General features: G+C 43.3%; 1 protein-coding gene across 1 annotated transcript; it reads left to right on the top strand.

Moving 5' to 3' along the window:
* Window positions 1-1,001: 1,001 nt before the first annotated feature.
* On the top strand, window positions 1,002-1,319 carry LOC117875589 (60S acidic ribosomal protein P1-like). The gene has a single exon (XM_034766961.1). The coding sequence runs from the start codon at window positions 1,014-1,016 to the stop codon at window positions 1,317-1,319; it is 306 nt and encodes a 101-aa protein (XP_034622852.1). The 5' UTR covers window positions 1,002-1,013.
* Window positions 1,320-22,282: the final 20,963 nt, after the last annotated feature.

The raw sequence follows: 22,282 nt of genomic DNA on the forward strand, positions 1-22,282 counted from the left end.
GCTTGGGGGGGGGGGTCGGGGCTGTGGGGGATGGGGTTGGGAGGTGCCCGGTCCCGGCCCCTTACCATGCCGCTTACCCTCTCTCCCGGAGCCTCAGCGTGCTGCGTCCAGGAGCCGCTCGGCCGCAGGTCGCAGCTCCGCCCTCTTACCAGCTGAGACACCGGGGGATGGGGGAAGACGAAGGTGGGGGGAGCCTCCGACATACTCATGGGGGCTCCTGCAGGGCCCAGGGCAAATTGCCCCACTTGGCAGCCCTGGCACTGTGACACTCACCTTTGCAATGCAAAGTCATTTTGCAGATCTGGGCCTCTATGGGAGATCTATACTGCAATTAGATACCTGCGGCTGGCCCATGCCAGCTGACTCGGGCTCTCAGGGCTCAGGCTAAGGGGCTGTTTAGTTGAAGTGTAAACATTCAGGCTTGAGCTGCAGCCCAAGCTTTGGGACCCTCCCATCTTGTAAGGTCCTAGAGCCTGGACTCCAGGCCAAGCCCAAAAGTTGCCACCACAATTAAACAACCCCTTAGCCCAAGCCCCATGAGTCTGAGTCAACTGGCATGGGCCAGCCACAGGTTTTTAATTGCAGTGTAGACATATCCTTAGGCTAAGCTCAGACCTGCTGGGATAAACACAGGGAGACTGCAAGCCTACATCCCTAGTCTGGAGGAAGAGGGCTGCAGGTCCCCACCCATACAGAGGTGATGGTTGGAAGCCTGAAACCTAAATTGGCACTCTCAAGCAGACCACAGAGGGGACAGAGGTTCAGTTAACCCCAGAAATGTGACCGATCACAGTGCGGACCAGAAACTTCCCAGCACAGCTGTGAGAAATATCTGTAACAAACTCTGATTTTTTTTTTTTTGCTTTTCCATATGGAAGTGTATTTGAGAAAAGTGTCATAAATGGTTCTCTTGTCTCTCTGGCCGCAAAAGGTGCTGTGTCCTTCAGCTGAAGCTAAGGCCGTTACATCCCAGTGACTAGCACCATGCCCCACCGCCACCCGCCCATTCAGCCATGGCCTCCAGCTCCGAGCTCGCCTGCATCTACACCACGCTCATCCTGCATGACGACGAAGTCACCGTCACGGAGGACAAAATTAATTCACTTATTAAAGCAGCTGGAGTAAATGTTGAACCTTTCTGGCCAGGCCTGTTCGCAAAGGCTCTAGCTAAAATTGACATTGGAAGCCTGATCTGTAATGTAGGAGCTGGTGGTGCTCCAACTGCTGCTGCTCCTTCTGGGGGTGCTGCTCCCGCTGGTGGGGCTGCCTCTGCTGAGGAGAAGAAAGGAAGAAAAGAAAGAAGGATCTGTGGAATCTGATGATGACATGGGCTTTGGTCTCTTTGACTACACTGACTTTTTGTATCATGATATACACAATATTTCTGAGTCAAAATGAGTCCAGTTTTCAAGCAAAAATGGCTTTTGTCTTGAAAACTTGTGAAAATTCAAATGTTTCACACATTTTCATTGCAAAGACAAGTAGTTCCATCAAAAATGCAAACAGAACAACACTTGGGTTGGAAAGGGAAATGTTTCAAAATAAAGTTAAAAATATTTTCATACAGAAATAAACAGAACAAAATTATATATTTTGAAAGAGCCGTCCTTCAGTTTACATGGGTTCCTCCAGCAACATCCCCCCTGATGCTGCCCTGTTGAAAATGAATGACGTTATACCCATCCATACTAACAAGAGACTAACACATTTGACTTTCGTGTAGAATTTTCTTTTTCTTCCATTTCCAAAGTTATCAGTCCATAGTTTAGCTATTTCATTCTGCTACAGTTCTCAATCTCTCCAGCAAAGCAAGTAGTAGAAGTAGATCTTGCAAGAGCAGCAGGCTGTGTGTGTACATCAGCTCCCTAGGGGGGGTCCTATTTACCCTCCCATTATAATGTATTTGTAGTTTGAAAATTCCACTTACATGAGCAGCTCTTAGCCTCTGTAGACTGATTTCACATGAGTTCAATTGCTAGTGTCTCAGAGTTCAATTGTGTGTCTGAGAGTTCACTTGTTAGTGGTTTAAAAACTGTCTGGGTCTCACTGACCTGCATCCCATAATCACTGCATGAATGCCAGTGGTCACGTGACTTATAATTTAGGTGCTACTAACACAGCACTATCTCTCAGCAGCAAGTTCTGTACTTATTTTAATTCCTCTAGGCACCAAAATCTGCATTATTACATGAATAAATCATTTGAATAAAAAATAATCAAGCACTAATTATATCGTAGCATAGATAGAAATATTTTGAAGTCGACGATTAATGCAGAAAAGTCATTTCAGGCTAGATTCACCCTTAGTTTATGCCTGGACTGTATTCCCCATTCTGCTATAGATTTCCCATGTGACACTGCAGAAGTCACTATTTCTTTCCGTGCCTCAATTCACCAACTGCAATATGGCTATAATAATACTTACCAAATTCACAGAGATGTTTTATGACTTAATTCATATTTGTAACAAGCTCTGAGATCCTACTGTAGGATAGAAAACATGATACAAGTATTGCACTGAACTGGCTTGTGTGAACAGGTACTGCTGTTCTTCTCTGGACAGCATCAGAACAGCTCCGCTGTATGTTATACGTGTTATAGGGCTTATATTGCTGCTAGAGATGATCTATTAGCCCAGATGGTAAGGTCCTATGCTTCGGAAGTAGGAGGATCATCTCCATTGTTACCATGATGTTCCAAGCAGCCAAGGTGTACATTGCTGTAACAGTGATAATGTTTCTACAGGTGACCTCAGATTTATTATTTTAACCAACTCTCCAAACTCTTTTTGTAATATAGCAGAATTTTGTTATCTACAACAGAAAAAAGCTATTGTAAAGTTGTATTAGGACCTCCCTTTTCCTCCCAAAAGAGAACAGAATTCCAGATAGCACTGTCATTCCATGCATTTCCATTATTATTTTTTGCCTATGGGGCACAAATTCACACTCAGTAAGCAGGAAATTCACTTCTTTGTGTTGTTGTGCATTGCAAATCATCACTGCGGTGTAATTATGACTTTCCCCTAAGCCTAGATAGCAGATTGCTTGCTTTAGAATGCCTGTTTCCAGAGAAGTCTAGTTTCCCCAGCCCTTGCCAGTACTGTGCTTTACCGCAATTCAGAAAAAGAACTGGGAGCAGATTTCAGAACTGCACTATAATCTGAATCCTACTATATACTTTGTTCCCAATGAAGTAAGCAGCATCTGAATGACCAGGACAACTTCTCAGGTCCCCACTTGTGTCACGCTATATCTGCAAAAAACACAAGCTTCAAAAGATTTTCTTTGTATCCCTAACAACATTTATGAAGAGACATCATGACTCACTGTAGAGAATATAGTCTACAAAGGTGTATATAAATCTGAACAGCAAAATTACACCCATTTAACTGAAGACTTAATTAGACAGTGTTTTAACTATGTGTGAAATACTGTATGTATTTGATTTGTGACTGGATTTTAACATCAGTTATTTTTGACTCTACCTACATTAGAGCCTTACTCATTCATGACTGGTGGCAAACTGGTAAATGTCAATGTTAACTACTTGCACAAAGTCTAAGAAAATGGGGCCATAATCCTTATTTGCGCTTCTAATGGCTACCATATGATGAATCATAATAGAAAATTGTATTCTTTTATATCAGAGGGCACCAAGGCATATTCAAGTGACAGAAAGGGGCACATAGCAGAGAGCTGGTAATCTCCCCTTCTGTGTCTTCTCATTTCCCTCTCAGCTGCTTCCCAGAAGCAGAGGAGAGCATTTAGGAAGCATGTGGCTATGTAACAAGAAGGCTGCTTTGTATGCATGGCACTTTCATAGGTAAAGTGAGTCACCTAGCCAGACTGCAGAGGCACTCCCCATGCATTAGTCCAAGCTGGCTGCTCCTACAGAAACACATAGACTGTGCAGTTGCATGGAGACCTTGAGGCAGATCCTCCACTGGTGTAAATTGGCATCACTCCACTGGCTGCAGCGGCAGATCTGATCCCTTATATTTGTTCTTTTCTTTCTTTACTCTTTTCTTCTGTCTAAGTTGTCCAGACCGAAAGTCACTTGTTCTTTGTTTATGGAATAAACAAAAAAATAGTACTATTTACCTTTGAAGACAAGGTCCTTCCTAGCCTATAGGATGGTGGTACCCAGATAAACTAAAGTGACAGGTTAGAATGCAAAAGATTCATTGCTTTATATGAAAAAGCCACCAGACATCAAAACAAAGTTATAGCAAAATCCACACTACAATTCATTAATTTTTTGTGACAGACTGATTGGTATGTAACACATGTGGATTTTGATCATTCCCCTCCTGGTAAATATTGATCTTAGACCTTGGTCAATATGTAATTTTAGTTACTACATCTGGGGATTGACCAAAAAGTCCACATGAAATCATAGAAGTTAGAGCCAGAAAAGACCCATCCATCCTCATGCAAATGCAGGATTATTGCCTACTAGCTATGATTAATCCATGCAATCTAGTTTTAACCATCTCAGGCAAGGGGGCACTCACCACTTTCTCCTGTTATAATTTTTTCATACTGTACATCATCTACCTCAGTTCATTAATTCAACCACATTTTCTCATCTCCCTTTTAAATTAAAATTGCAGCACTCATATGTCAAACTGCGTATGTTATTTTTCTAACAGTAACATCTGTTTTTGAAAGGCACTATGGGCAGTTGGCAGCAGCTTAACAGTTCCCTCTCTGTATAAATGATCAAGTGCTGATGGCTGCTTAAGCTATGTTTGCTAGGAAACAAAGCCACTCTTCCTTGACTTGATTTAACTGTAAGGATGTTTATGTCTAAATTTGGGGAAACCTGCATGGTTGCAATTTGCACCCCTCCACCTTCCCTTCCCCCAAGGGGTGGGGGACCCCAGAGGGGGCATTAGAGCATGAGCTGACTCCCGACTCACCCCACAGTAACTCATGTCCTGCAGGGCTGGCCCAGCTTCCCCCACACCAGCCCATTGGCTCTCACCCAGGGAACAGGCAGGGCCCTTCCCCCAAAACGGTCTGCTCCTCCCTCTTCCTGACCTGGGTTGGTTTTGTGTGTATGTGTGTGTGTTTGGAGGGGGGATGTTGGGTTTCTCCCAGTGGTTGGGAGACCCCGGGCAAGTGCACCAAGTGCACATTGGTTAATCTGGGCCTGTGCTCAGCCCTTCTCAGTATTCAGCCCTAAAGTCACAATAAGGCTGTCCGCACCCCCAGGATCAGGCCTTAAATGCTGTGATGTTTTACACCAGCATAGAAGGTAGCTGAGTGTGAAAGGTGGCAGGAGCATTTTTAGCTCTCCAATGAGCAACTCTGCAATTCTGTGATATGCTTTGGTTTCTTTGTTTGCAAGATGCAGAAGCTGATCTATCAGCTGAGTAGACCAGAATCCAGCCATCTCCAGTCTATGCAATTCAGAAGGCCACAGAGACATTGTGCTGATTAGGAATCTAAAATGTAGTATTGTCACATTCACATTAAAAAGTAAGTGTCTTTTAAAAAATTAGCTTTTTTGGCAAATTATTTTAAAATGTTACAATCACTTTGGTGAAGGGTACAGGTAGTCTGAGTACTTTAAAAAAAAAATAAACAGGTCTGGCTTAAAAAACAATCAAGCAGTGTTTACTCCTAGGGGAATTCCTCACCACTGCGCAATGCAGAATTTTGCAGAAATTAATGTTGTGCGCATAGCACTTCCATTCCCCCTCCCCACAGAAATGGGCTGCAGAGATGTTGGCCACCACTGGGGGCCCCTGGACCCGGCAGAGCCCAGCTCACAAATAGAAGACAAGGCTGGGGGAAGGTGGAGGGAACTGCTGTAGTTCCCAACATCCCCTGAAGGAAGGAGACGACAGCATGTAGGAAACTCCATGCAACCCTAGGATCCAGCATCAGGCTGTTTCTCCCTCTGGATACCTGGGCTCCGAGTGGGGTAGAGGGTGTGAGTGTCTTGGCTGGGGGGGCCCCCCAGCTGGCCTCTGGGGTGTAGGGAATGTGAGTGTCTGGGCTGGGGTGGTCATGGCTGGGCTCTGGGTGGTAGAGGGTGTGAGTCTCTGGGCTGGGGCGGCCACGGTTGGGCTCTGGGGGCTGTGAGTGTCTGGTCCTTCGGCTAGGTTCTGGGGGCAGAGAAACAGGAACTGGATTGTCGTAGGGGTTTCTTTAACTGTCTATTCCTGGGGGAATTTTTGTGTGTCTGTATTGTTACAGAAATACTTGCTGACAGGTATTTTGAAATAAATTAACAAAATAATAGAAATTATTATATAGTGTTATTTTGACAAATAAAATTTTAATATATTGTGCGCAGAATTTTTAATTTTTTGGCACAGAATTCCCCCAGGAGTAAATGTTATTTAATAAACTAAATGATATATCAGTATGATATGACCACCAGAGTAATAGATTTTGGTAGTGATGGACCCAAACAAACAAACAAACAAACAGAAAATCACCAACCCAGCGCTAAACTCTAGGTCAAGGTCCAGGCTCAGCTCTGAGTTTGCAGCAAACGGTTCTCTAAAGAGGGCTAATCTGAACACAGTGAAATCTGGGAAAGTTCAGACCCCAATGTGGAATTAAAATCTTCAAGTGTGAGAGGATTTGGATCTGGAGTTTTGACTTGACCTACTATAAATATAGAAAGTTTGGTCTGGATCTAGCTCTCAGGTCTGGAGTTCTGTTTTGGCTCAGTCTAATCTTCAATTTCATATTCAGTCCCCAATGCACTAAATATGCAGAAAATAGGTTTGTTTGCTTGTTTTTGAAAACTGATAAACCTCATTAAGGGGGAAATCCTGTGAAATGCTGAATGCCCTCAACTGTGGGGACTTGAGTGGGAGTTGAGGGTGCTCAACACCTCGCAGGATAGGGCCCTAAATATGTTTGCCGTAATTAGTTCATCTCTTCAAATGAAGTGCTGCTAATTTCTCTCTTTTCCTTGTAGCCTGGGAGAGCAGAGTGCTGCAGCTGTGCACATGCGGGAGAATACTAACCATTGCAGTGGGAACTATTTCCACCTGTTCACATCACTGTTCCCCTCTTAATGCCATTTTAAACTATGCTGAACAATGGAGGGAACATGCTGTGCCTACTGTTGTGAGAAAGGAGAAAAGAATGAGCAGGAGGACAGTAGGAAGCAGAAGGATGTGTGAAAACGAGAATATGACTAAGTGACTTACCATTCAAATAGCCTTTCACCAAATGTGCGTAATCAATTCAAGCGCAGTAGGGATGGTTAACATTACAAAGGGTCTAATCAGGGATTTGTCCAATATCATCTTTTCCAAGCAGTAGCCTCAGATGTCTGAAAATCATATTCATGAATTTAGTAACAAAGAGTTGAGGTTGGACCACTTTGTCTTTATAGAATGATGTGTATTCCAGATTTGAGGTGTCCCTGCCGTGGTGATTGGGTTCACAGGGAGCAAGCGACTTCTCAATACCGACAAAGCTATGCCTATGAATTTGACCGAATACAGTACTTTGCCACAACTGGGATAACGATACTAAATGAATTTCATGTTTTTTCACATTTGAGTTTTATATGGAATGTAAAACAATGATACTCTCAGTATGTTCCGAAAGGAAATAAAACAACATTTGGAAAAAACACTTTGAAAATACACTATTGCTTTCCAAATAAATTCATTTCCTTTGCAAACATGTATAGGAAAGGGAACTGCTTACATTTTTAGCAAAGAGGGCACATCCTGCAGTCCTACTCAGGTATGCCTGTACCCCTCCAATAGATTAATAGATTCCAAGGCCAGAAGGGACTATTGTGATCATCTAGTCTGATCTCCTTTGTAACACAGGCAACAGAACTTCCCCAAAATTATACCCAGAGCATAATTTTTAGCAAATTATCCAAACTTGATTTAAAAGTTATCACTAATGGACAATCCTCCACAACCCTTGATAAATTATTCCTGTGGTTAATTAACCTCACTGTTAAAAATGTATGCCTTATTTCCAGTCTGAATTTGTCTAGCTTCAACTCCCAGCCAGTGGATCGTGCTATACCCTTCTCTGCTAGACTGAAGAGCCCCTTACTAAATATTTGTTTCCCGTGTAGGTACTGATAGACTGTAACCAAGTCACCCCTTAACCTTCTCTTTGTTAAGATAAATAGATTGAGCTCCTTGAGTCTATCACTATAATGCAGGTTTTCTAATTCTTTAATCATTCTTGTGGCTCTTCTCTGAACCCTCTTGTATTTATCAACATCCTTCTTGAATTGTGGACACACTAGCAGCCATCCCAGTGCCAAATATAGAGATAAAATAAATGTTCTATTCCTCCTTGAGATTCCCCAGTTTATGCTACCCAGGACATGGACATATGGCCTGATTTTCAAAGGTGCTGAATACCTACAGCTCCCATTAACTTTAATGGGAGCTATACGTGCACAGCATCCCTGAAAAAGAAACCCTCAGGCTCTTGTAGACCAGTGCAGAAAACAAATTCTAGAACTGAGAGCCCTGCACAGAGGGCTTCTCCCACTAACCCACTCACAATCTAGGTATAATTAGCTGGGATAACTTAGCTGATGTAAGTGAGACAAGAATTAGGCCCTCGTGGCATAAAGTTTAAGACATCATCATACAAAAGCATTTAGAGGAGAACCAAAAATGTAAATGTGGTAGGTGTAGAGCCAGAAAGAACTAACATAAGAACAAAAACAAGCCTAACAACAACCAAAGAAGGATGAGTACAGTGTCACAAAACCAACCTAATAATGTCAAGCACAGGAAGTTGTTCAGTAATAGTAATGGAATAGGTGCAGGGATACAATCTGATCCTGGGTGAACAGAAAGTTAATGTCAGCTCAACTTTCCCCTCTCCTTGTTATGGGGGAAGAACGATATGACTGAGAATAGACAATAGATTCTTGGCAAATTCCCTGTCAATGACTAGCTGCCTTCTTCTGAGGAAGCTGATACAGAAGGAAACAAAAAACAGCCTCCGGCACCACCTGTGAGATGCCAATATCCTAGATCCTTCTCACTCAGACTTCAGGACAAGGCATGGTACAGAAACAGCACTTGTTGCTTTGGTGGATGACCTCCTGCTGTCCACATGCAACAACTACTATCATGAGCTGTCACTGGAGCTTCAATGTGGGGCTTCCAGCACTAAAAGCATGAGCCTCCACGAAACAAGTTAAAGAAATAAAAGCTTCCTAGTGGTAGCAGACATATTTTCTGTGGACCAGTCACTAGAGGGGGTACATGTAACACTCACTGAAAATGGTTACCAATAAAACAAAAGTATAATTGTGCTTCCTGGTGACCAAAACGTAACCCAACAGGCTACAATCCTTGACTAAGATGAGCAACCTTTCAGTATCACTTAGTCCATATAGGCCGGGATCCACTGTTCATGGACTGCAAAAAGCATTGACCTCTTTGTACCCTCAGTGATGAATAAGAAAAGTTGTTTTCCCCATTCTTCTTATAGTCCAGTAAACCTTTCAAATGTGTTCTTTTGAAATGTATCCCCAGATAAAATTCTTCTCTCCTGCTGTTTTTGCTCCAGTGAGCTGATGCCGGGCTGTTTTCTTATCCTCCCAATAACTTGCTTTTTCTGTTGACTTAAGATGCAAATGAAGCATCTTTTGTGTTGGTTTCACCAGGGCCGGCTTTAGGCCGATTCCCCCGATTCCCCGGAATCGGGCCCCGCGCCCGCGCCTAAGAGGGCCCTGCGCCTTACTCACCCGGCGGCGGTCCGCTCCAGGCAGGGCTAGTGCAAGGATATTTTGCGCCCTAGGCGAAACTTCCACCTTGCACCTCCCCCTCCGGCCCGGGGAGCCAGGGCCGCCCTAGCTATTTTGGTGACCTACGCAGCCCCCCCGCAGCAGCTCCCCGCCCCCCTGTGGCAGCTCCCCGCCCCCCCCCCGGCCCAGGCAGCCCCTCCTGTGGCAGCTCCCCACCCCAGCTCACCTCCACTCTGCCTTCTCCCCTGAGCACACCAGCACCGCTCCACTTCTCCCGCCTCCCAGGCTTGCAGTGCCAATCTGCTGGACCTCATCAGCATTTGGGGAGAGGAGGTTGTCCAGTCCCAGCTATGCTCCAGCTGTAGGAATTATGATACCTATGGACAGATTTCACAATGCATGACAGAAAGGAGCCATGACCAGGACACACTGCACTCCCCTGCAGTTGCTGTCACAAAACTCTTTTCCATGCACCCCCCAGACACTGCCAACACATTTTTATGAACCTCCTGGCTCCAGTCTGTACTCATGACATTCCACTCCTCCCCTATCATAGTCCAGCACTGCAAACTCCCAGTACCCACTGCACTCAACACCCATCCCTCTGCAGTTTGGCCCTGCTGAAGTTCAGTACCTTCTGAACTGTACTCCAAAGGAGAAGGTTGGATATGATCACTGGACATATACAAATCTTAAGCCGTCCTGGGACGCCACCTCCTCCTGGGACCTTCCCTTTCCCCATCCCCCTCAGTGCTGATGTGTTTTTTTGTTTGACTCTTTCCTCCGGTTATTGTTTTTTTAAAAAAAGAATTGTGTTGGTGTGAAAGCAAACTTTATTCTATTAATTGAAAGCAAACAGAACCCTGCAAAGCAACAGACAATTATCTTAAACCTTCATTTTGCATCATCTGCACCAATCACAATCACCTCCTAGCATTACAAGCACTGCACGCCTGAGCATAGCAACAAATATTAGTGGCTTTCAGCTTCAAATTGCTGCCTCAAGGCATCCCTGATCCTTATGGCTCTGCACTGTTCCCCCCCTCTAATAGCCCTGGTCTCTGGCTGTTCAAATTCAGCCTCCAGGTGCTAAGCCTCAGTGGTCCAGCCCTGAGTGAAGCTTTCACCCTTCCCTTCACAAATATTACAGAGTGTACAGCACGCGGTTATAAGCATAGGAATATTGATATCAGTCAGGTCCAGCTTCCCATAGAGGCAGCGCCAGCAGGTCTTTAAACAGCCAAAAGCTCACTCAACAGTCATTCTGCACTTGCTCAACCTATTGTTGAGCTGCTCCTTGCTGCTATCAGGGTGCTCCATGTGTGGTTTAATAAGCCACGGCATTAAGGGGTAGGTGGGGTCTCCCAGGATCACAATGGGCATTTTGACTTCCCCTACAGTGATCTTCTGGTCCGGTAAAGAAGTCCCTGCTTGTAGCTTCCTGAACAGATCAGGGTTCCGAAAGATGTATGCTTCATGCACCTTTCCGGACCAGCCTGCGAAATGGTCATGGTGATCCACAAGCACCTGGAGAACCATTGAGAAATACCCCTTCCAATTTATATACTCGGTGGCTAGGTGGTCTGGTGCCAGAATTGGAATGTGTACGCCATCTATCGCCCCTCTGCAGTTAGGGAAGCCCATTTGTGCAAAGCCATCCACAATGTCACGCACGTTGCCCAGAGTCACAGTCTTTTGGAGAAGGATGAGATTAATGGCCCTGCACACTTCCATCAACACGAGTCCAACATTTGACTTTCCCCCTCCAAACTGCTTAGTGACCGATCGGTAGCAGTCTGGAGTAGCCAGCTTCCACAGTGCAATCATCATGCACTTCTCCAGCGACAGGCCAGCTCTCATTCTCGTGTCCTTGCGCTGCAAGGCTGGGGAGAGCTCATCACACAGTCCCATGAATGTGGCTTTCCCCATCCGAAAGTTCTGCAGCCACTGCTCGTCATCCCAGACATACATGACGATGTGATCCCACCACTCAGTTTCCCGAGCTTGTTTCCCGAGCCCAAAAGCAGAGTTCCACTGTGGTCATCACCTCCGTGAATGCCACAAGCAATCTCGTGTCGTAGCTAGTACACGTGGCAAGATCAATGTCGCACTCCTCTTGCCTTTGTAGTTTAAGGAATAACTCCACTGCCACTCGTGAGGTGTTAGTCAGAGCGAGCAGCATACTGGTCAACAATTCGGGATCCATTCCTGCAGACCAAGAGGCAGAGCGCGCAGTAGATTATAACCGTTGAAAGATGGTGCCAAATGTGGACAGAAGCACAGGGATTGCTGGGATGCAAAGCAATGCATCACGGGGTATTGGGACAGGACCCAGGATGCCCCGCATCCTCCTCCACCTTCCCACAACTCTTAGCGGCAGAAGAGGAAGAGATGCTCTGTGAGATAGCTGCCCAGAGTGCACCACTCTGAATACAGCTGCAAGAGCCACAAGTGTGAACACACTATTGCACAGGCAGCTGTCAGTGTGAACACACAACAGCGGTTTCCCTTCAGCGCTCTCTGAATGGTGCTGTAACTGCCGGCATTGTAACTCTGCCAGTGTAGACATATCCTTAGACTCATCAATGATATCAGAGCCAAATAGCCACAGCAGCAAAAAAACATCCAAAATGCTGACTTCCATCTGTGATAGGACAGGTGATTGAACCATAGACCTGGAGATGGTAGTGATTTCCACACTTGATTAAGTACCAAGTTAGACAGAACAGATTGAAGGCCTATGAGAAGATGGGATCCACACTAGAGCTGAACAAAAAATGTGGTATTGTTTCTTTAAATCAAGAAAAAAGTGGACTTTCTGGTGTTTCAATGAAAAGATCAAATTTTCTGTGGAAAGCAGATGTTTTCTATGAAAATTTTTGTTTAATCAAATCCCCAATTTTCCATTGGAAAACAGTTTCAATGTGAAAATTTTCAGCCAGGCCTACTGCACACCCTATCATGGGACTGTCTTGGATTCCTGTGACTGAAAATTTTTGTATACTTTCTGATTACGTTAACTTATTTGAATTCTACTCCTTGAAGAAAAGACCTTGCAGACTGCATCTGTTCTTTTTTTGCTGCATCATTCCACCAACCTATCGGAGTTGAAAATGAGATAGGCAGGACTCTCCAAGCAATGAAAGAGCTGCATATGATCATTCTGCCTGCTGATAGCTAAGTATGCAGAAGAGAAAAATGCTTTAGAAATAAGCTATTTTTTTTTTTGGAAGACAAAAAGTAATGAGGTTGACTGGCCATAAAGAATATGTACATGGTAAAGGCTAATTTATATGAAACTTAAACTTTCAAAAATTTTGCCCCCTGCACTCTGAATTAGACCCATTAGACTTTCCATTTTATCAGCATCAGTCTAGATTAACTCCAATGAAGTTAATGGCATCAAAATGAGAGCAGAATTTGAGAGCAGTCTCCAGGATTGCTTCTGAGTTTCAGCACTTGCCACCAGCAATAAACCCAGCAATCACAGCTCTCTTACACCAGTGCAAACTCTTATTTGCAGTTGCTTTAATAATTTCCAAGACTGGGGAAAAAATTAAAAGGATCTTGAACTCCTTTTATGTAACCCTAATATTACCCTTCCTTTCATTGCCCTAAGTATGCTACTTTCCATTGGTACACTACAAAGAAAACCTCTTTAGACAGCTCACTGCTGACTACTTCCTTTATCTGTAGATGCACTCAGTGACTTGTTCACATATCTTCTTTTTTTTTTCTTCAAGAAAAATAATCTTATATAGTCTCAATGAACCTGACAGTGGAAAGCAGTAAAGCCGGACTGCACAGGGTCAGATCACAGCTTATTGAGAAGCATACAGCCTCCAAGAGGAGATAAAATGCAGGCAGCACCCAGGTCCAGGATGGCTCTTGCTTCAGTCCTGCCTGGAGGTAACATCTCACAAGTACCCAATTCCTTTCCATTTCAGTAATCTGTCTTTGTATAATATACTTTTTGTTTACAGCCATCAAGTAATGCATGCAGCCCTCATCCCATTACTATTTTAGCCCCTGGTTAAGGCTTATTTTTCTTATCTACAAATAAGATATTAGGAAGCAGAACACATACACATAGCTCTCCGTGGGTTTATTGTGTTAGCCCAATGCCCTGTCAATCATGCCATTTCTGTTTTGTTATCAAATTTTTTAGTTTAGCTCCGTCACCTCAGGCTGTGATCTCATCAGATCTCATAAGCTAAGTAAGGTCAGGCCAGGTCAGGATTTGGATGGGAAACTTCCGCGGAAAACTCAGATGGCTGCAGGAAGGGGTAGTGCTTTTCAGTAGGTGACACACTTTTCAGTCTCAGTCTGTGGTACACAACTAATGCCCAAGAACATGGGACTATTGCTCTGTCGTCTTTCAGATAATATATAAAACCGTGAACCTTGCAACTTGTAGTCAAATATTCCATGGCAGTTTGGGTAGGAAACAAAAAGTTAACCTTGATATCCTGGATGAATTGTAGTTGGCTACATTCTAGCTAAAACCACCCCTGTAATTTCAATGGGACATTTTATTCTTCACTTCCTGTCATTAACTAGTATTGCGTTGCTTTGAATTGTTAAACAGCTGCCAAGGCCCACCTCTGCAGTGTCTGCATTTCTATGGTGAAGAAAGTAATTCCCACAGAAGTATTCTGTAAAATAACGAAGTAGGGACCCTTCTGAATAAAAGGCAAGTAAAGTTTTATAGTCATTAGTTTAACTGTAACACTTTTTGCTTTGTGACTGGAAGTTACTTGTCTCATCTATGTAATGTTTTACTAGGTGAGGGCCCCACTTCATGATAGGGTGAAATCAATAAATCACGTGCCTTTCCTGGGAATTATAAATATCAAACTCTATCTCTACATTTCACTGTTCTGGCTGTAACAGTGTTTGCTTCCTCAGCAGCACTAATTTAAGAGATGTTATGCTTTGGTCATTCTGTCTGAAGGAACCTATGGGGGAACCAAGAGAAAAATCACTAGTTAAACTGCTGCTGCCACACCATTTACAAGATTGCTAAGGCAACTTGTGAACAGGCAGCTTGGTCACAGAAAATAAACTGCCTTCACACTTAGCACTCCACATGGCATATTAGCAAGGCCAGTCAGCTGACCAGCTGACCAACTGGAAAGCTAAGGATATTGTTGACATTTAGCAGCAGGTTCTCTCTTTATTTTACTCTCAAAGAGTAGTATCTTATTCCGCCAGTTATCCCACTGAAATCAATGGGAGTACTCAAACAGTAAGATACTATTCAACATGAATAGGCCCTCATTGTACATCAAAATTCCCAAAATCTTATAGGGCCATGCCATGGAACAGGGGTTGGCTGACCCCTAATCTGTACTACCTTTAAAGAACACAGACCAGGCCTGTTACTTCTAGTGCTTAGAACAGGGAACTGGGAGTCAAGACACCTAGGGTTTTTTCTTGATTATTTAACCAGCTCCTTGTGTCACCCTGGGTGAGTCACTAAGCAGGTCAGATTGCGAACCCTTTACTCCCATTGGTGATCAGTTACTCACAAGTAGTCACTCATGAGTAATTGCTCATGAGTAGTCAAATATACTACCAACTACCTGATCAGGATGGTGATGGTGATTGTGAAATGTTCAGGGAGATGAGAGAGGCTAAAAAAACAGAAAATTCAATAATAATGGGGATTTCAGCTATCCCCATATTGATTAGCTATATGTCACTTCAGTACAGGAAGCACAGATAAAATTTCTAGATACCATTAACAACTACTTCTTGGAGCAACGAGTCTTGGAACCCACAAGGAGAGAGGCAATTCTTGATTTAGTTGTAAGTGGCACACAGGATCTGGCCCATGAAGTGAATGTAATGGAACTACTCGGTAATAGCAACCAAAATGTAGTGGGGAAAGTAGCAAAGAAACGAACCACAGTAGAATTTAACTTCAAAAAGGGTACTTCACAAAAATGAGGAAGCTAGTTAAAAAGAGATTAAAAAGGAACAGTCACAAGAGTGAAGTGCCTGCAAGCAGAATGGAAACTATTTTAAAAACAACATAATAGAGGCTTAAACTGAATATATACCCCAAATTAAAACAAAACAAAACAGTGAGAGGACCAAAAATAAAAATTGCCACCAGAGCTACAAAGCAGAGTAAAAGAGGTGGTTAGAGACAAAAAGAATTATATTAAAAATTGTCAGTTAAGTCCAACAGAGGAAAACAAAAAGGACCAAAAATTGTGGCAAGTCAAGTGTAAAAGTATAATTAGGCAGGCAAAAAAGAATTTAAAGAGCAACTAGCAAAAGACACAAAAAATAACAGCACAAAAACCCCATTAAGTTCTTCAGAAACAGGAAGCCTGCCAAATTATCAGTGGGGCCACTGGACAACTGAGGGGCTAAAGGAGCACTCAAGGAAGACAAAGCTATTGTAGAAAAGCTAAATGAATTCTTTGCATCAGTCTTCACTGCAGAGGATGTGAGGGAGATTCCCAAATCTGAGCCATTCTTCTTAGATGACAAATCTGAGGAACTGTCCTAGATTGAGGTATCGATATAAGAGGTATTTGAACAAATTGATAAATTAAACACTAATAAGTCACCAGATGGTATTCACCCAAGAGTTCTGAAGGAACTTAAATATGAAACTACTAACTGTGGTATGTAATCTATTGCTTAAATCAGCCACTGTTCCAAGTGACTGGAGGATAACTAATGTAACACTAAGTTTTTTAAAAGGCTCCAGAGGCAATTGTGGCAATTACAGGCTGGTAAAGCTAACTTCAGTACCAGGCAAAATGATTGAAACTGTAGTAAAAACAGAATTATCAGACACATAGATAAACATGATATGTTGGGGATGAGTCAACCTGGCTTTTATAAAATGCCTCACCAATCTTATTAGAATTCTTTGGGGGTATCAACTAACATGTGGACAAGGGTGATCCAGTGGATATAGTGTACTTGGACTCTCAGAAAGCCTTTGATAAAATCCCTCACCATGGGCTCTTAAGCAAAGTAAGTAGTCATAAGATAAGAGGGTAGGTCCTCTCGTGGATCAGAAACTGGTTAAAAGATAGGAAACAAAGGGTAGGAATAAATTATCCATTTTCACACGGAGAGAGGTACCTAGCAGGTTCCCCCAAGGATCTGTACTGGGACCAGTGCTGTTCAACATAATCATAAATGATCTGCAAAAAGGAGTAAACAGTGAGGTGGCAAAGTTTGCAGATGATACAAAATTACTCAAGATAATTAAGTTCAAAGCAGACTGTGTAGAGTTACCAAGGGATCTTACAAAACTGGGTGACTAGGCAACAAAATGGCAGATGAAATTCAATGTTGATAAGTGCAAAGTGATGCACATTGGCAAATATAATCCCAGCTATACATATAAAATGATAGGATCTAAGTTAGCTGTTACCACTCAAGAAAGAAATCTTGGAATCATTGTGGATAGTTCTCTGAAAACATCTGCTCAATGTAGAAGGCAGTCAAAAAAACTAACAGCATATTAGAAAACATTAAAAAAGGATAGATACTTAGACTGTAAGTATCATGCCACTAAATCAACTCATGATATGCCCACAAATTGAATAATGAGTACAGTTTTGGTCATCACATCTCAAAAAAAGATATATTAGAATTGTAAAAAGTACTGAGAGGGCAACAAAAATATCTACGGATATGGAACAGCTTCCATATGAGAAAAGATTAAAAAGACTGGACCTGTTCAGCTTAGAAAAGAGACATCTAAGGAGGGGGATATGATAGAGGTCTATAAATTCATAAATGGCCTGGAGAAAGTGAATAAGGTGGTGTTATTTACCCTTTCACATAACACAGGCCCAGGAGTCACCTGATGAAATTTATAGGTAGCAGGTTTAAAACAAACATCAGGAAGTACTTCTTCACATAATGCCCAGGCAGCCTGTGGAACTCATTGCAAGGGGGTGTTGTGAGGGCCAAAATTATAACTGTGTTCAAAAAAGAATTAGATAAGTTCCAACTATCAATGATTATTAGTCCAGATGGCCAGGGTCACAACCCCATGCTCTAGGAGTCCCTAAGTCTCTGACTGCCAGAAGCTGTGACTGGACAACAGGGGCTGGATCACTTGATAATTGTCCTGTTCTGTTCTTTCCCTCTGATGCATCTGGCACCAGCCACTCTCAGAAGACAGGATACTATACTGGGCTAGATGGATCATTGATCTGACCCTGCATGGCCATTCTTATGTTCTTAGTGGGAGTAAAGTATCAGGGGGTAGCCGTGTTAGTCTGTATCTACAAAAACAACAAGGAGTCTGGTGGCACCTTAAAGACTAACAGATTTATTTGGGCATAAGCTTTCGTGAGTAAAAACCTCACTTCTTCGGATGCATAGAGTGAAAGCTACAGATGCAGGCATTATATACTGACACATGGAGAGCAGGGAGTTACTTCACAAGTGGAGAACCAGTGTCGACAGGGCCAATTCAATCAGGGTGGATGTAGTCCATTCCCAATAATAGATGAGGAGGTGTCAATTCCAGGAGAGGAAAAGCTGCTTCTGTAGTGAGCCAGCCACTCCCAATCCCTATTCAAGCCCAGATTAATGGTGTTGAATTTGCAAATGAATTTTAGTTCTGCTGTTTCTCTTTGAAGTCTGTTTCTGAAGTTTTTTTGTTCAATGACAGTGACTTTTAAATCTGTAATAGAATGACCAGGGAGATTGAAGTGTGTCAGTATATAATGCCTGCATCTGTAGCTTTCACTCTATGCATCCGAAGAAGTGAGGTTTTTACTCACGAAAGCTTATGCCCAAATAAATCTGTTAGTCTTTAAGGTGCCACCAGACTCCTTGTTGTTTTAGTGGGAGTAAGGGATTCACTGTCTGTGTCAATGATTGGGATGTGAGCAGTCAAGTGCAGTGGTTCAATCAGGAGTCAGTAGCCAGGATTAGTAGCATAGGATCAGAGCCAGAGTCAGAAGCCAGGCACCAGAGCCAAGGATAACAGCTGGAGTCAAAAGTCAAGAATCAGCATCAAAGGTCACAGCCGGATTATCTGGAGTGAGAGAAGGCAGAAGCAGGGCTGGGTCCAAGGCTAGGAACAAGCAGGCACAGGAGCTATCACAGCCATAGGCAAATATTTTGAACAGCCACTGAACTGCTGCTGCTGGACTTAAGAGCCAGTCTGCTGACTCTTCCAGCCAATCAGGCAGCCTGCTACATGCCAGTTGTACTTGTGAGGTTGCCAAAGACTGGCTCTGCTGCACGCCCCCGATTCCTGCCAATCTGGCTTATAGGGCTCAATACTGTCACCCTTACTCATGAAGAGTAGTACCTTCTATTGATTCAAATGGGATACTCATGGGGTAACATAGCTACTCATTGTGAATAAGGGTGGCAAAATCAGGCCCTTACATTTTCTGTGCCTCAGTTACCCCATCTATAAAATGAGGCTAACAAAACACCTTTGCAAAATGCTTTGAATTCCTCAGACTTAAGGTGCTATGTGGTCTGGTTTGTAAGAATATTATACCCTCGTTGAGTAGAATCTGATCCTTTGAACATCCTCGTTGATTTCAGCTGAAAGAAAGTGGGCTTCCATTCAGAGTAAGGTTCTATTTAAATATGCAAAAATTAGACCAAAGAGATTAAGTGCCTTGCTCAAGGTCACACAGAGTCAATGGCAGAGCTGGGAATAGAAGCAAGAGTTCCTTGATCTAAGCACTAGATGCTCTCCTTTCCTTTGAAGTTCATTTTTTGTTTGATTAATTTTCTTTTTCTTGACTGTGCAGTGAAGCCAAACTGCTGAAGTTTCTTCAGTGTGTACAAATCCCGCCTAAGATGTTGTAGCCTATTTACAATATGCTTTTGACCAAACTAATTGGACTTTGCAACATAAATGACAATAGCATTAAGAGACTGTAGCGAGGCGATGGGATACCCCACAGCCCCGCGGAGGGACAAGCCTCCCCTAGCACCAACGTGGGCGGAGCCAGTGGGTCCTGCGCCCGCCCCCCATAGGTCAGGGCGCAGGACAGGAAGTAGAAAAGCCCCACTGCAGAGCTCACTTAAAAGCCAGCTGTCAGAGAGGCCAGATGCCTGTGGCCTAGCTCCGGGTTGGGAGATGCTGGCGGGCTGTGGCTGACCTGAGGACTGGCCGGACCAGCCAAGCCTGCCCCTCGCCAGCTACCCTGAGGAGCAGCCGAGCCTACCCTTTGCTAGTTACCTGGAGGAACCAATGGTGCTGGAAACCTCTGAGGACACCAGCCAAACTCAGGTACCTTACAAGGGGGAGTCCAGAAGTAGCCTGGCGGCAGCCGACCCTAGCCTGGCCACAGCAGGGCCAGAACTAATGTCAGTGGGTTGTGGTCAGACTCTGCACTGACACAGCAGCGAGTCTTCTGCTGCTGCTAGGGCCCTGGGCTGGGATGCAGTAGAGCGGGTGGACCTGCGTCCCCCCCTGCCACCCCACTCACGGGTGGCAGTCTCCCCCTGACACCAGACGCTCAGAAGCCTGATCTCCTGACTGTGTGTTTGCTGCCCTGCCCTGACTTAGGGCTAGGGCTCATATTGAACTATTGGCTCAGCCCCTGCTTAGGGGCCTGAGCTCCTGACTGTTTGTTTACTGGCCCGCCCTGACCCAGGCCTTGGGCCCATATCGGACTATTGCGAGGTGGTGGGATACCCCACAGCCCCGCGGAGGGACAAGCCTCGGCTGAACTCTTCGACAGAGACACAGAAAGAAATGCCTTGGTTGGGATTTACAACTATCCTAAATTGTTATATACAAGTCAGTTTCAGAATAAACCATATCAACTTTTATCTATGAATAACTGTTGACTATGAAAAGGTGTCACAGCTGCTGGTAGCTTGCATGTTGCAAACATGCTTCCTCCTTTCACTGAGAAATTGTTCTAGATAAGAACATGTGGCAGATTACTCTGTTTCTCCTGTTCCTTCATCCTTTCTATTATTGATCTCAGCGTGTTGCCTTCATCTCTTTACAGCATTTCACAAGATCCTCTATGTGATGCAGAATTTTCACTTTACATGGAATAAACTACCCCACGACAATCCTCGAGGGACAAAATTCTCATCAGTTGACAACACTTAAATGTGAGATGCAGAATGGAGAAAACTAATACGGCTCCTGTCTTATTTTCACAGCTGGATTCTTATGATTTTTTGACCTCAGTGTGTTAGACATTAACAGGACTGATTTTTGATTCAGAGTTTAAGCTTCACTTTGACTTTTTATTCCCACTGCCTGATGACTACCATCTCTCATCACACGATGAAAGTTTACCAGTCACAAATCTCCATAGTATGGAACCTTTACAATGCTTTGATTTACATTAATCTGGTCTACCAGCAAATGAACTCACCTGTTTTATTCTGACAAACCGGATTTATGTTGACTTTTGCACTGCATTTCCTTTATCAGGTTTCTGCCTTTGTGTCAGCAGGATGATGCTCTTTTGTGCGTGCTCTCTCTCTCTTTTTTTTCTTTGCTTTTCAGGGAGCTAGTTTAGAGGGTATTTTTAAATTGGTGCCTAGTCCTGCCCTACTGATGTTAATGGAAGATTTGCCGTTAACTTCTCTAAGAACATGATGAGATCCTTTATTATTTTTCTAAAATACTAATGGCTTAATTCTTCTCCAATTTATACTGGTGTAAATCAGTAATAACTCTACTGAACTAACTTATTGGAATTACACCAGTGTAAAACTGGTGCATTAGAAAAAATCAGTGCCTCATTATTCTAAAACATTTTGGGGGTAAACACAGATGTTAAGTGGAGAGAATAGTATTAGCACTCTATTCATAAACCACATTCACAATCCCAGCATGCCACACTGGTCACACCCACCTGGTCAGGCCCTCTTATGTTTATTAGAGACATAGCAAGTCTTGCAAACTGAACTTATGTAAGTCCTATAGAAGTCTAAGATGAGCAAGATTTGGTCCATGGCATATTATGAAAACAAATCGTTGAACACAGCACACATTAATTTCCTACATGAAGTGGTGAGTGGAGAATGTATAGACCTGAAAATATAAAATAAAGTTTTTTAAACAATCAAATAAATGTAACAAATGAGTATTTTTATGGTAAGGAGTTCTACTGTTTTAAACATTACAACAGGATATGTAGAAGATAAAACATTATATGGAGGGGGAAAATATAAGTTTTAACATTTTCATATGTTAAAAATTGGTGCAAATGATATTCAGTGTCCATTGCTTGTAAATATAAAATAAAACATTTGCATTTTTTTAGCTTCTCCATATACAGTCTTCCCTTCCTGTTTCCCACTATAGATATCCCTGAGCCTCTTAAACACTTTCCTGTGCCCTGTTGTCTGGCTCTGTTCCATGCACACAGTCCCCTCCTTTGCAGTTCATATCCCATCTCACCAGCCCTTCCCATATGCACATTGAAAAAAGACCCAAACTAGCTTGATTCTGCTGAACATCTCACTCAGAAGTCACGTGGCATCAGTGGCTGGTTAGTGTGAGTAAGGCCTGCAATACTGTGTACTGTCTTCTCCTCTTGTCCTCCATGGACATTTGTACATCCCCACCCACATC

This window comes from Trachemys scripta, chromosome 3 (genome assembly GCF_013100865.1).
Source record: "Trachemys scripta elegans isolate TJP31775 chromosome 3, CAS_Tse_1.0, whole genome shotgun sequence".
Classification (NCBI taxonomy): Eukaryota; Metazoa; Chordata; order Testudines; family Emydidae; genus Trachemys; species Trachemys scripta.